Genomic DNA, 15,729 nt, shown 5'->3' with positions numbered 1-15,729 from the left:
GAAAGACACTGAGCTCTTCAGCATTGCCATTCTACTGCCAATTGTTGTCTATGGAGATTGCATGGTTGTGTGCTCAATTTATAGCCAAATCCACTCATTTGTTGGGGTGTCCACATACTTTTGTACACATAGTGTATTTGATATGGGGATTGTTCAATGCAATGTGTTGTGTGAGTTAAGATATTCTACCAGTAAGTGTGTGTTTGTCCTGTTTCAGGTGATCAGTAGTGTGTGAGTTCTCACATGGCTTGTCCTGAGAACATGTTTTTTCTCATTGGCCTCTTTATGTCAGGTGAGTCTTCCACACAGCAACAACTAGTTATGAATCAGACAGAGGAATAAGCACAAGTCATGATATTTCATGGTATGAGCTATATTCCCATCTGTGTCAATGTGTAGAAAAGTGTAAAGTTGACTCCTGATAATGTAGAGGGTTCTTTGCACAGTGCTGATATTCTCTTATTCTTAAACAAACTTTAAACTTTAGAAAATGACACAGACACTGAGTATATGTAAAATATATTTAGTTATGCAATTGTAGGCAGACGTTAATATTGAGTCAACAGCGAAATGTAGCTCTTCATAAGTTCTGCAAAGTGTCCAAAACAATCTCTGCTTTTCGTACATGCACGCCCCTCCCTGGCAGATCAGGAGCCACCTTGTTTTCTTCTTGTGGCTATGTGTAAGCAACGAGAAATTGAATCAATACAGGTCTCTGTTCCTCAAGTTTATCTCTATCCCATGTCCTTGACTACACGCCCAGACCAGCTGCAGGGAGCTGGAGGGAACCATCCTTACGAAAAGCACAGCATTGGTAGTTAAGAAATGTCTCTGCTATTGTTAAGCATATTAATTGTTAACTATTAATATTAAACAAATCAGGTAAATACGTGATCTTTCTCTCACAGCATAATAGATAATATATTCCCCATTAATAAGTATAGTTTAATAGTCTGGATTCAATGCTGGATGAATGATCCAGTTCAGGGCATGGAGTCACGACATCAAGAATCACCTGTACATTGAAATGAGTTCATATGTTTTGCTGCAGAGGCAGAATATTGGGGGAGTGTCACGCCCTGGCTCTGGGACTCTGTTATGTTGAGCCAGGGTGTGTTGTTTCTTTGTGTTTTGTGTGCTAGGCAGAATTTTGGGAGAGAGTGACTGTGCTGAAAAGATCACAGAACCTCCCTGATGTTGTCCTTTATGTTGCAGGTGTTTTGGCCTGTTTTGGCCAACGAGATTTGAACGCCACAATGCCAGATAGACTGGATGTACTGACTGGCTCCTGTGTGCAAATCCCATGTGCATTTGAAATTCCTGTCAAAAAGGACTATAAATTTAACAGCACAATACTTACCTTTGGAGTGTGGATTAAAGAATCACCACAGTTTGGTGACAATCCGGCCAATGTGATATTTAACACTAGTAAGATGGTCAACAGCTATCAAGGGAACATAACTGGAAACATGTCCCAGAAGAACTGCACCACAGTCTTCTTCAATGTAACCACCAGTTACTCTGATAAATACTTCTTCAGGATTGAAAGTCAACCATACCGTGCAACAGACCCAGAAAAGTCTGTTAATATAACTGTCAGGGGTAAGAGACTATTTCACTGTTTACCAACTATTTCATCCAGTTTAGATTCCTTGCATCAAAGATAAGAGTAGAACAAGTGGACAGTTTAGCTATTAGTAATATAGATGTCAGGGGTAAGAAGACAGAGACTATGTAACTTTTATAAACTTTTCTAAAATGATTTGAGTAGAATACGACCAAGTAGGCAGTGTGCCTGTCAGTGTAAAATATCTTTATCTGCAATGTATTACAGATTTGCCTCCCAGCCCCATCATTACTGTCTCAGGTGAGGTGAAGGAAGAGACCCCTGTCAGTTTGAACTGCTCTGCTGTCGCTCCCTGTCCCAAACACCCCCCTGAGCTGACATGGACCCTCCCAACACAGTTCACACCTGAGAACCAACTGCAGGAGAATCCAGACCAAACCAAATCAGTTCTCTCCATAGTGAACTTCACTCCGTCATACCTTCATCATGAGAAGAACATCACTTGTATTGCAGTCTACCCAGTAGGGACAATCAACAAGACAGCTGAACATACCATGATGCTTAATGTTTCATGTAAGATTTAGTCCCAGTTTCCTGTAGAATAGATCATTCTATCATGTTCTCACTGATGATTGTCATATAGTGGTTTTGATTAGACTGTTCAATATACCACATCCAGATACATTCTAAATGAGCCCCTCTCCCTCAGTCTCTCCTAAGGACACCTCGGCCTCCATCAGTCCAGCTGGTCCAGTATTAGTGGGCAGCTGTGTTAATCTGACCTGCAGCAGTACAGCCAACCCTCCTGTGACAAACTTCACCTGGTTCCAGATCAGTGGGGGTAAACTAACACAGGTAGCATCTGGACAGAGTTACACCCTCACTGTTGGTGATGGAGGACAGTACTACTGTGAAGCAAGAAATAGTCACGGCCGTGGGAAGTCAAAGGAAGTGAAGCTGGCTATTAAAGGTGAAACGGGCACGTCGGGCACAATCTTAGTACACAATCACTGTATATACAAAAGTATGTGGACACCCCTTCAAAGTAGTAGATTTGGTTATTTCAGCCACACCCGTTGCTGACAGGTGTATACAATCGAGCACACAGCCACGCAATCTCCATAGACAAACATTGGCAGTAGAATGGCCTTACTCAAGAGCTCAGGGACTTTCAACGTGGCACTGTCGTAGGATTCCACCTTTCCAACAAGTCAGTTCGTCAAATTTCTGCCCTGCTTGAGCTAACCCGGTCAATTGTAAGTGCTGTTATTCTGAAGTGGAATCTTCTAGAAGCAACAACATCTTAGCCGCGAAGTGGTATGCCACACAAGCTCAGAGAATGGGACTGCCGAGTGCTGAAGCACATAGTTCGTAAATATCATCTGACCTCAGTTGCAACATTCACTACCCAGTTCCAATCTGCCTCTGGAAGCAACGTCAGCACTAGAACTGTTTGTCGGGAGCTTCATGAAATGGGTTTCCATGGCCGAGCAGCCGCACACAAGCCTAAGATCACCATGCGCAATGACAATAATCGTCTGGAGTGGTGTAAAGCTCACCGCCATTGGACTCTGGAGAGGAGGAAACCGGATCTCTGGAGTGATGAATCACGCTTCACCATCTGGCAGTCCGACGGACGAATCTGGGTTTGACGGATGCCAGGAGAACGCTACCTTCCCCAACGCATAGTGCCAACTGTAAAGTTTGGTGGAGGAGGAATAATGGTCTGGAGCTGATTTTCATGGTTCTGGCTAGAACCCTTAGTTCCAGTGAAGGGAAATCTTAACGCTACAGCATACAATTACATTCTATATTCCATATTAATGCCCATGATATTGGAATGAGATGTTCGACGAGCAGGTGTCCACATACTTTTGTTCATGTACTGTCCTTTAGAGATCTTTTTGTGAGAAATGACCATAATATGTGCTGTATTTTCAGGACAAGAAGAGCCTGATAACACAATGTTTTCTGGGATTGTAGCAGGAACTCTGGGGGTCTTTCTGCTTATCAGCCTGGTCTGTCTTTTTGGATGGTAAAAACTATTCCTGGCATCAATGCAAAACTATTTATTTATGTTGTGTTTGTGCTTTTGCATATGAAAACCCTCTCAGTGCATTCAGAATACCTTTCTAAATGTCTTCCAGGAGGAGAAACTCTAGGCTCCCCGATGGACTTGAAAGGACGGACAATCCACAGGGACAGGTGGGAATAAGGCTCAACATTCAAAAACCATCTACAAAGTGTATCTAAGCAATTACTGAATTAATGATGAAACTACCCAAAGCCATGAGGTTAACATCATTTTAGAGAATGTTTAGGGTGAGATGACCACACTGAAAGCAGTTCCACATCCTGTAAGAACATTGAATGATAACAGAATAGCTGTTGGACTTTGACAGTATTTTCTGTAGATTGGAGCTCATTTGTTGTCAAAATGTAATTATTTTCTTCTGTCAGTTTAATTGACATTGTCATTGACATCCCCTCAGTATGTGTTGTGTAACCTGCTGACTTTAGAGTTTTACAAATGACTGAGCTTAGAACTTTACACCTGTTCCTCTCTCTGTGTTCTCTCCACAGAACTCCCCGGTTGGGACGGTGTGTGTTAACCAGACCACAGCCGGAGAGAAACCAGAGGAACCTGCAGAAGACCAGCCTGAAGAGATCCACTATGGTGACATAGACTTCTCCAAACTACAGCCCAAAGAGACCCCAGCTGCAGCCCAGGACAGGAACAGGGTCCAGGGGCAGGAGAGTGAGTACGCTGAAGTCAATGTGACCAGGAGAGGGCCCCAGGAACCACACCTTAACTTCCTAGATGGTCTTTAAGAGATGAAAGAGGTGCATTTTAAGTATTTGGGGTATATACAGTATGTATTGTGTGCACTGAGCTCCAACAGTACTGGGACAGTGCCATTTATTTAACTTTTTAGTCTCTGTTCTCCAGAACTTTTGATATGAAATGAAACAGTTACTATGAAGTTAAAATGCAGACTGTCAGCTTTAATTCCAGGGTATTTTCATCCATATCGGGTGAACTGTTTAGAAATTACAGCACGTTTTGTACATAGTCACCCCATTTTAGGGGACCTAAAGTATTGGGACAAATTCACTTATGTGTATTAAAGTAGTAAAAAGTGTAGTATTTAGTCCCATATTAGCACACAATGACAACATCAAGCTTGTGACTGTACACACTCGTTGGATGCATTTGCTGTTTGTTTTGGCTTTGTTTCAGATTATTTTGTGCCCAATAGAAATGAATGGTAAATAATGTATTGTGTCATTTTCCAGTCACTTTTTTTGCAAATAAGAATAGAATATGTTTCTAAACACTTCTACTGTACATTAATGTGGATGCTACCACGAGGACGGATAATCCTAAATGAATTGTGAAAAATGATGAGTGAGAAAATATCATACTCCCCCCCCCCCCCCCCCCCCCCCCCAAAATGCTAACCTCCCATGTTATTGCAATGGTGAAAGGTTAGCATGTCTTGGGTGTATGATATTTGTGCCTCTCTGAACAAAAGAGAAGAGAAATCATTGATAAAGTCAATCATAAATCAATCTGGATTAATATAAGTTGCAACAGGGAGACAACTTCCAGCATAGAAGCAGAGAAAATGTCTAACTAGCCTCTTGGAGACCGGCCCTTTATATCCTAATCAGACACACAAATGTTCTGTCAACACCAGCCTGAGAGGCTTGTAGGAAGTCAAAAGAAAAGGCAGTGGCTTTGTCAGCTACTACAGAATCAGTGTTTCACAGAATACAATAATAATCAGTGTGTCCTCGGTCCTTGGACCTCCAGTCTGGAGTCAATCACTATCAACAGTTATGAGTTTAATCCATAACATACAGCATTGATTCTAGTGACCATCATCCCAAGTGTTAGAAACAGAATACTGGAAATCATGTGTTACAGAAAGGGAAACTATATAAATATTGCAAACATTATGTTAATTACTCTAACCTGAATGTGAACTTTATTCATCTTAAATATTCCATTACATATATATTTTTAATGTATATATTTTGGGGAGTTATGTCAGTTTTTATGTTGTGTTGATCAAGAGACACAATTGAGGCTGAAATTGATGTTTGTTTATTAATTGCACTGTAATAAAAACTTTACATTACATTTCCATGAAGTCTCAGTTTTATTGGTCCAACATGTTGCATGTCTCATTAGATCATAATGATTTTTATTGGAAATAATACAAAAGTGAGAAGAAATGCTAATGAATCTTTCCCCCTGAGCCAACCAGATGTATTTCCTCCACATGTTCGTAGCCAATGGCCATTTAGTAATCCCAGGGACATGTGAGCAAATAAAAAGATATTGAGGTAACATTCTGCAAGAAATGTTGAAATTAATATGGATATTAAAGCTTGTCATGATTAGATATGATTCTTTGGGCTATAGCTTGTAAACATCCAATGCCGTTATACTTCATTGCACGATGTCATTAAGGTACTGCTAAACACTGATTCTGCTCTATCACCTAATATCTACTCATATAGCCACTGACAGTGTGTGGTAGCATGAACTGCATGCAGACACCTCGTTTCATTGTATGTTCTTACATTTTAGAACCTTTGGGTTACATACCCACATATACTCAATGCAAAATTGCAATGTGCTTGTCAGTGATTGTTTTTATCAGTCCCACCCTATCCCCATCCCCAACATATTGCAGCATCAGTGTGTAATGTAGTGTCCAATAGTCATAGCTTTCTCTCTTCAAACATTCCCTTCTGATTCAATTCAATCCTGACCTTGTCCTCCAGAGTCTTCAGCTCTCCCTCCTCCTGTTGGGGGAGGTCAGCTCCCACATGCTGGGGAAAGTATGCCCTCAGCTCCTGGGTCTCCTTCTCCCAAAAGGCCTTGGGCAGGTTGAAGAGGGTTTATTTATAGAAGGGATACAGCTTTTGTGAAAATTGACTTTTCCTAGCAAATTTAGGAGAACTTGTTTAGCAGGTTAGGATAATTTATGTGGCAGGTTAGGATACTTAGATTAAGGTAAGGAAAAGGTTCATGGTTAGCTAAAATAAAAAATGTAATCAACTTTTGACGTCAATTTGACAAAAGCTGTTTCCCATCTAGACATGACCGTTGAAGAGGGTGCCCATGTCCACCTTGCTGACCAGGCCCTGCAGGTCGATGGCTCCCTCCTGTGGCTCCCAGCCCACCATGCTCTTCCTGGCAGATAGAAGTGAAGCAATGAAAGAGGAAGTGTGTGCAGGAGAAATTGAGGAGTGTGTGATAATCCGTCAGCTACAATTACAGTTACTCTGTCTCTGACAAAGTCTATTTTACGTGTTGAAAGATAATGTGAGAACCGGGTATCATTTACTGAACTCAAATTTAACTAGGCAAGTTGGATGGATTTTGGTTTATGATTTAGCTACATTTGTTAAAATCCCACACACATTCCCATTCACGCCTGGGAGATAGAGGAGAGGGAGATTTTATTTTATTTTATTTTACCTTTATTTAACCAGGTAAGACCCATTGAGGTTAAAAACCTATTTTGCGAGGGCGGCTTGGCAAGAAGGCAAAACAGGGAAATAGCAGCGTGTGCATAAAATATTACAGAAAAATACAAAATACACACAAAAGACAAAGTGTCACAAGTTCCAGATACAATTGAAGATTAGAAACAACTGCAGCTATCACAAACAGTGTTGTCGATCAGAGTCTTAAAAACAGGCAAGGACACTAACTCCCTGAACTTTAATATCTTTTGAAGCATGTTCCAGGATGAAGGGGCATTATGGGAAAAATACTGTTTCCCCATCTCAGTTCTAGCCTTAGGAACAGACAAGGACAGCAGCGACTGTGAACGAAGACTGTATTGAGTGACTGATCTGGTCAGTAAGGAACAGAAATACAAAGGGAGTTGTCCTATCAATACTTTGTACACAAAAGTGTACCAGTGCTTTAGCCTCCTGCTGGAGAGAGAGGTCCATTGCACCTTAGCATTCATCGCACTAATTGACAACATACTAACCAATTGAAAAATCACCTGTACATTGAAATAAGTTAATATTATTATCATATTAATATTATGCATCCTCCATAAGAATTAATGAAATTCTACACGTGAAACCAACGTCAGTATGCTGCTAACAGTATAGCTTCCTCCACTGTCCCTATCCCCATACCGGGATCAACCTAGTGGTCATCTGCTCCCAAACACACGTCATCGCACTCCTTGACAACATACCAACCAATTGAAAAATCACCTGTACATTGAAATAAGTTAATGTTATTATTATTGGGAGAAACTGTAGCAATGATGTGTATTGCACTGCTTTGCTTTATCTTGGCCAGGTCGCAGTTGTAAATGAGAACTTGTTTTCATCTGGCCTACCTGGTTAAATAAAGGTGAAATAAAAAAAATAAAAAATAAAAAACCTGGATCGCTGATGCTATGTAACAGCCAATGAGAGGCTTTGAAACCACCGGTCGCTATATTGGTACCCCCAGAAGAAGCATCCTCCATAAGAATTAATGAAATTCTACACTATTTAAATCATATGTTTCAAGGACAAAATTACATGTATTTAAGTATTTTGTTGTAGAGGGGACGGTAAAATTAGTACTCTATAAAAAAAATACTTTAATGTATTTACATGTTTATTTTTTTATTTTTAATGTTCAGGTCATATAAAAAGCATGAGCTGTCACACCCAGAGAGAATTACTGAGGTGCTGACTAACAGAGAATAAACTGGAAGATACAAAAACAAATAGAGTTTCACACTATACATACAGTGCCTTCGAAAAGGATTCAGACCCTTTGACTTTTTCACATTTTGTTACGTTACAACAATACCCCATAATGAGAAAGCGGAAACAGTTTTTAAGAAATTTTAGCAAATGTATTAAAAATTAAAAACAGAAATACCTTATGTACATAAGAATTCAGACCCTTTGCTATGAGACTCGAAATTGAGCTCAGGTGCATCCTGTTTCCATTGATCATCCTTGAGATGTTTCTACAACTTGATTGGAGTCCACCTGTGGTAAATTCATTTCATTGGACATGATTTGGAAAGGCACACACACCTGCCTATATAAGGTCCCACAGTTGACAGTGCATGTCATAGCAAAAACCAAGCTATGAGGTCGAAGTAATTGTCCATAGAGCTCCAAGACGAGATTGTGTCGAGGCACAGATCTGGGGAAGGGTAAGAAAAATGTCTGCAGCATTCAAGGTCCCCAAGAACACAGTGGCCTCCTTCATTCTTAAATGGAAGAAGTTTGGAACCACCAAGACTCTTCCTAGAGCTGGCCGCCCGGCCAACCTGAGCGATCGGGGGAGAAGGGCCTTGGTCAGGGAGGTGACCAAGAACCCAATGGTCACTCTGACAGAGCTCTAGAGTTAGGGTTCTAGAGACTTGAACCCGATTGAACATCTCTGGAGAGACCTGAAAATAGCTGTGCAGCAACGCTCCCCATCCAACATGACAGAGCTTGAGAGGATCTGCAGAGAAGAATGGGAGACACTCCCCAAATACAGATGTGCCAAACTTGTAGCGTCATACCCAAGATAACTCAATGCTGTAATCGCTGCCAAAGGTGCTTCAACAAAGTACTGAGTAAAGGGTCTGAATAGTTCTAAAAGCATTACTGTGCCTTCTTCAGGGTAATGTCATGAATGTTTGAACCAGGTGATGTAGACAAACAGCGCAATTAGTGCAACCATTGACAATAGTGAGGGGTGTGTCATAATTATGAGGTTAAATAGAATGAATTGAGTGAAACTGTTAAAAGACAATAGTTTACAGCATATTGAATATATTAGGCTATTGTTATCATTAACTTTAGCATAACATTAGCATCAACATACATTATTGTTTAATTTAATTTCACATATATGTAATTGTTTCCAATTTCATTAAATGTTGTTACATGTAATCTTTTGGTTCAACCATAATGCATAATAAGCATCATCAACAGGGGGAACATATTGGGTGTACGCTGACAAGCTGTAGAAAGAATATATTCATTTATAAGAACCAGCAGGGGATCAAATACTTTTTTCCCTCACTGTACATTCTAAATGAGCCCCTCAGTCTCTCCTAAGGACACCTCAGCCTACATCAGTCCAGCTGATCCACTATTAGTGGGCAGCTGTGTTAATCTGACCTGCAGCAGTACAGCCAACCCTCCTGTGACAAACTTCACCTGGTTCCAGATCAGTGGGGGTAAACCAACACAGGAAGCATCTGGACTGAGTTACACCCTCAATGTGACTGTTGGTGATGGAGGACTGTACTACTGTGAAGCAAGAAATAGTCACGGCCTTGGGAAGTCAACGGAAGTGCAGCTGGCAATTAAAGGTAGAAGCAGTGGCACATTCAATATATATATATATTTTTATCTTTATTTTAACAGGGAAAAACAGACTGAGACGTGGATCTCTTTTACGGCTGTGCCCTGTGTAAACATGTTGACATGTACAGTTTTAGACATACAGACAAGAACATTTCAAACATACAAAATGAAAAACACAATTCAACAGAAACAATCACAGACAACATCATATTGATCCTCCATAACATTTTTTAAATGGGCAAGGGACACCAGAGTGTCTAACTTAAGTTGGATCTGCAGTTTGTTCCATAAATAAGGTGCAAAGGAACTGAAGGCAGTCCTACCCAACTCTGTGGAGACCACAGAAGTCTCTAATGTAATCCACATCTGTGATCTGGTTTTAAAATTAGTATATCTAGTGGAAATTAATGATGATATATATGAAGGTAATTTTAAAAGAAGTGCTTTATAAATAAACAAGAGAGCATGTTGCTCTCGCCTCACAGATAGAGAGGCCCACATGTTGATATAGGATACAGTGATGAGTTTTGTAACTATCACCCGTGATAAACCTGAGTGCACAATGGTAAATAGCATCCAGTGGTTTTAATGTGTTTGCCGATGCATGCATATAGATAATATCACCATAATCTAAAACGGACATAAAAGTACCCTGCACAATTTGTTTTCTATTTACGGAGGACAGACAAGCCCTGTTTCTGTAAAGGAACCCTATCTTGAATTTGAGCTTTTTTCCCAATTCAGTAACATGTTTTTTAAAAGAAAGCCTATCATCTAACCATACCCCTAAGTATTTATATGCAGTGACCTGTTTGATTTGAGTACCATCCAAGCTAGTGATTACAAAAGTGTTTCTAATTGAGAGTTTAGACCTAGAAAAAAACATGACATTTGTTTTCTTAGCGTTAAAAACAAGTTTAAGCTGTAAAAGAGACCCCTGTAGTATCCTAAAATCAGACTCCAACTGCATTAAAGCTTGGTCCGCTGTTGGAGCAATAGAGTACATCACTGTGTCATCTGCATATAAATGGAATTTACAATATCTGACATCATCACCAATGGCACAACATTAAGAACAATATAGAGATAGATACAGTGGGGAAAAAAAGTATTTAGTCAGACACCAATTGTGCAAGTTCTCCCACTTAAAAAGATGAGAGAGGCCAGTAATTTTCATCATAGGTACACGTCAACTATGACAGACAAATTGAGGGAAAGAAATCCAGAAAATCACATTGTAGGATTTTTAATGAATTTATTTGCAAATTATGGTGGAAAATAAGTATTTGGTCACCTACAAACAAGCAAGATTTCTGGCTCTCACAGACCTGTAACTTCTTCTTTAAGAGGCTCCTCTGTCCTCCACTCGTTACCTGTATTAATGGCACCTGTTTGAACTTGTTATCAGTATAAAAGACACCTGTCCACAACCTCAAACAGTAACACTCCAAACTCCACTATGGCCAAGACCAAAGAGCTGTCAAAGGACACCAGAAACAAAATTGTAGACCTGCACCAGGCTGGGAAGACTGAATCTGCAATAGGTAAGCAGCTTGGTTTGAAGAAATCAACTGTGGGAGCAATTATTAGGAAATTGAAGACATACAAGACCACTGATAATCTCCCTCGATCTGGGGCTCCACGCAAGATCTCACCCCGTGGGGTCAAAATGATCACAAGAACGGTGAGCAAAAATCCCAGAACCACACGGGGGGACCTAGTGAATGACCTGCAGAGAGCTGGGACCAAAGTAACAAAGCCTACCATCAGTAACACACTACGCCGCCAGGGACTCAAATCCTGCAGTGCCAGAGGTGTTCCCCTGCTTAAGCCAGTACATGTCCAGGCCCGTCTGAAGTTTGCTAGAGTGCATTTGGATGATCCAGAAGAGGATTGGGAGAATGTCATATGGTCAGATGAAACCAAAATAGAACTTTTTGGTAAAAACTCAACTCGTCGTGTTTGGAGGACAAAGAATGCTGAGTTGCATCCAAAGAACACCATACCTACTGTGAAGCATGGGGGTGGAAACATCATGCTTTGGGGCTGTTTTTCTGCAAAGGGACCAGGAAAAGGGACTGAAAACCTCCTTCCATCAGCAAGGGCATTGAAGATGAAACGTGGCTGGGTCTTTCAGCATGACAATGATCCCAAACACACCGCCCGGGCAACGAAGGAGTGGCTTCGTAAGAAGCATTTCAAGGTCCTGGAGTGGCCTAACCAGTCTCCAGATCTCAACCCCATAGAAAATCTTTGGAGGGAGTTGAAAGTCCATGTTGCCCAGCAACAGCCCCAAAACATCACTGCTATAGAGGAGATATGCATGGAGGAATGGGCCAAAATACCAGCAACAGTGTGTGAAAACCTTGTGAAGACTTACAGAAAACGTTTGACCTGTGTCATTGCCAACAAAGGGTATATAACAAATTATTGAGAAACTTTTGTTATTGACCAAATACTTATTTTCCACCATAATTTGCAAATAAATTCATAAAAAATCCTACAATGTGATATTCTGGAGAAAAAAAATCTAATTTTGTCTGTCATAGTTGACGTGTACCTATGATGAAAATTACAGGCCTCTCTCATCTTTTTAAGTGGGAGAACTTGCACAATTGATGGCTGACTAAATACTTTTTTCCCCCACTGTATATATAATGAAGAAGAGATATACTTGTTTTTGTGGAACAGACCAGATAAAGCATGGCTGCTACAGTGGGGAGAACAAGTATTTGATACACTGCCGATTTTGCAGGTTTTCCTACTTACAAAGCATGTAGAGGTCTGTCATTTTTATCATAGGTACACTTCAACTGTGAGAGACGGAATCTAAAACAAAAATCCAGAAAATCCCATTGTATGATTTTTAAGTAATTAATTTGCATTTTATTGCATGACATAAGTATTTGATACATCAGAAAAGCAGAACTTAATATTTGGTACAGAAACCTTTGTTTGCAATTACAGAGATCATACGTTTCCTGTAGGTCTTGACCAGGTTTGCACACACTGCAGCAGGGATTTTGGCCCACTCCTCCATACAGACCTTCTCCAGATCCTTCAGGTTTCGGGGCTGTCGCTGGGCAATACGGACTTCCAGCTCCCTCCAAAGATTTTCTATTGGGTTCAGGTCTGGAGACTGGCTAGGCCACTCCAGGACCTTGAGATGCTTCTTACGGAGCCACTCCTTAGTTGCCCTGGCTGTGTGTTTTGGGTCGTTGTCATGCTGGAAGACCCAGCCACGACCCATCTTCAATGCTCTTACTGAGGGAAGGAGGTTGTTGGCCAAGATCTCGCGATACATGGCCCCATCCATCCTCCCCTCAATACGGTGCAGTCGTCCTGTCCCCTTTGCAGAAAAGCATCCCCAAAGAATGATGTTTCCACCTCCATGCTTCACGGTTGGGATGGTGTTCTTGGGGTTGTACTCATCCTTCTTCTTCCTCCAATCACGGCGAGTGGAGTTTAGACCAAAAAGCTCTATTTTTGTCTCATCAGACCACATGACCTTCTCCCATTCCTCCTCTGGATCATCCAGATGGTCATTGGCAAACTTCAGACGGGCCTGGACATGCGCTGGCTTGAGCAGGGGGACGTTGCGTGCGCTGCAGGATTTTAATCCATGACGGCGTAATGTGTTACTAATGGTTTTCTTTGAGACTGTGGTCCCAGCTCTCTTCAGGTCATTGACCAGGTCCTGCCGTGTAGTTCTGGGCTGATCCCTCACCTTCCTCATGATCATTGATGCCCCACGAGGTGAGATCTTGCATGGAGCCCCAGACTGAGGGTGATTGACCGTCATCTTGAACTTCTTCCATTTTCTAATAATTGCGCCAACAGTTGTTTCCTTCTCACCAAGCTGCTTGCCTATTGTCCTGTAGCCCATCCCAGCCTTGTGCAGGTCTACAATGTTATCCCTGATGTCCTTACACAGCTCTCTGGTCTTGGCCATTGTGGAGAGGTTGGAGTCTGTTTGATTGAGTGTGTGGACAGGTGTCTTTTATACAGGTAACAAGTTCAAACAGGTGCAGTTAATACAGGTAATGAGTGGAGAACAGGAGGGCTTCTTAAAGAAAAACTAACAGGTCTGTGAGAGCTGGAATTCTTACTGGTTGGTAGGTGATCAAATACTTATGTCATGCAATAAAATGCAAATTAATTACTTAAAAATCATACAATGTGATTTTCAAAAATTACAGACCTCTACATGCTTTGTAAGTAGGAAAACCTGCAAAATCGGCAGTGTATCAAAAACTTGTTCTCCCCACTGTATATGTATCTAGGTATGATACAGTTGTAGGATCTTAATTTGATCACTATTTTGTTGCTGAGAAGTTTCTTGCACCGCGGGAAATGCAGATAAGCTTTGTGATTTACATAAATTCACTAAACACCTGCACCAAAAAAGTGGTTATATTAATAGTATTGCACTTTTCATGTAGCCTTATTTTGGAGAGCTAATAGCCTAACCACCAATGGAACAACATTATGGACTAAAAGTTAAAATACTTTTGCTGCAGGATTATTTTGCTGCAACAATACTGGTCAAATTAAGATCTTACATCTGTACATCTACAGTACACGTGTAATTTGTAATATTAGACAATGTGCAAAATGTTTCCTCTTTTTGGAACAGATGACCATAATATGTGCTTTATTTACAGGGCAAGATGAGCCTGTTAACCCAAAGGTTTATGAGATTATAGGAAAAACCTTGCCGTTGTTTTTCCTTTTCAGCCTGATCGTGTTCTTTGCATGGTAATAAGCTATTCCCAGTCTCATTGCAAACATATATATCATGCTATTTGTACTTTTGTATATGAAAACCTAAATGATGTCAAAATACCTTCATTCTTGTCTTCCAGGAGGAGGACAACATCTAGACTCTCCAATGGGTTTGAAACAACAGAGAGTTCATAGGGACAGGTGGGAATGTTAGAGCACTATAGCCTATTTTATTGCCTTACCTCCATAACTTGCTAAATTTGCACACACTGTATATATATGTATTTCTGTTGTATTTTTTTTGACATTGTTTTGTTTTACCCCATATGTAACTCTGTGTTGTTGTTTTTATCGCACTGCTTTGCTTTATCTTGGCCAGGTCGCAGTTGTAAATGAGAACTTGTTCTCAACTGGTTTACCTGGTTAAATAAAGGTGAAAAAAATAAAAATAAAGAGTCATCTTTTAAAACCCATCTAGAATGTGCATTTAAGGAATAATTGATTGAATACTGTGTTGTATAACCAACTGTAACTATGAAGTCATTCTTCTTCTGAAGTGTCTGTCCTGACACCTGTTCCTTTCTCTGTGTTCTCTCCTCAGAACTCCCCGGTTCGGACGGTGTTCTCTAACCAGGCCACAGTCGGGAGAGGGGACCAGGAACCACCACTTAACTGCCTAGATGGGCTTTATGCACAAGTGAATAAAAGAGGTGCATTTTAAGTATTTTGCCAATGGGTATTAAGTGTGTATGTAGATTAATGTCATTATTGTATCTGTTTTCTATTGGTACTTTAGTTACTTTATATTTGTGTGCTCTTTGATTATCTGCATATTTGTATAATTTATTTTGAGCCAATTCATTTTGAGTGTTGCGTTCACAGAGCATCTGTTTAATGGGTTCCAGTATAGAGGAACTGCTGAGTTCAACTATCTTACAGAAGGCAGTTTAAGACCATATAAAGTCAATGATGACTGAGGAGAGAAGACACAGTTAGTTGGAGAGACAGTGGTCTGATACAAGACAGGAAGTTGGTGAAGTATGTCTACATGACGGCAGAATGGTGTTAACATCTACTAGTCACTG

At 40.6% G+C, this 15,729-nt stretch overlaps 1 protein-coding gene across 1 annotated transcript; it reads left to right on the top strand.

The window, feature by feature from the left end:
- Positions 1-285: 285 nt before the first annotated feature.
- On the top strand, positions 286-15,365 carry LOC311109248 (sialic acid-binding Ig-like lectin 13; the record flags this gene model as incomplete). The annotated part of the gene is made up of 9 exons (XM_084152087.1): positions 286-292; positions 1,216-1,602; positions 1,835-2,140; positions 2,277-2,632; positions 3,000-3,003; positions 3,509-3,602; positions 3,715-3,772; positions 4,151-4,345; positions 15,279-15,365. The coding sequence occupies 9 exons, from the start codon at positions 286-288 to the stop codon at positions 15,363-15,365; spliced, it is 1,494 nt and encodes a 497-aa protein (XP_084008213.1).
- Between the last annotated feature and the right edge of the window lie 364 nt (positions 15,366-15,729).

This window comes from Coregonus lavaretus, assembly GCF_964263955.1.
Source record: "Coregonus lavaretus genome assembly, chromosome: 34".
NCBI classification, from domain to species: Eukaryota; Metazoa; Chordata; class Actinopteri; order Salmoniformes; family Salmonidae; genus Coregonus; species Coregonus lavaretus.
Note: the sequence above shows the minus strand (reverse complement) of the source record. Positions and strands in the feature narration are given on the sequence as shown.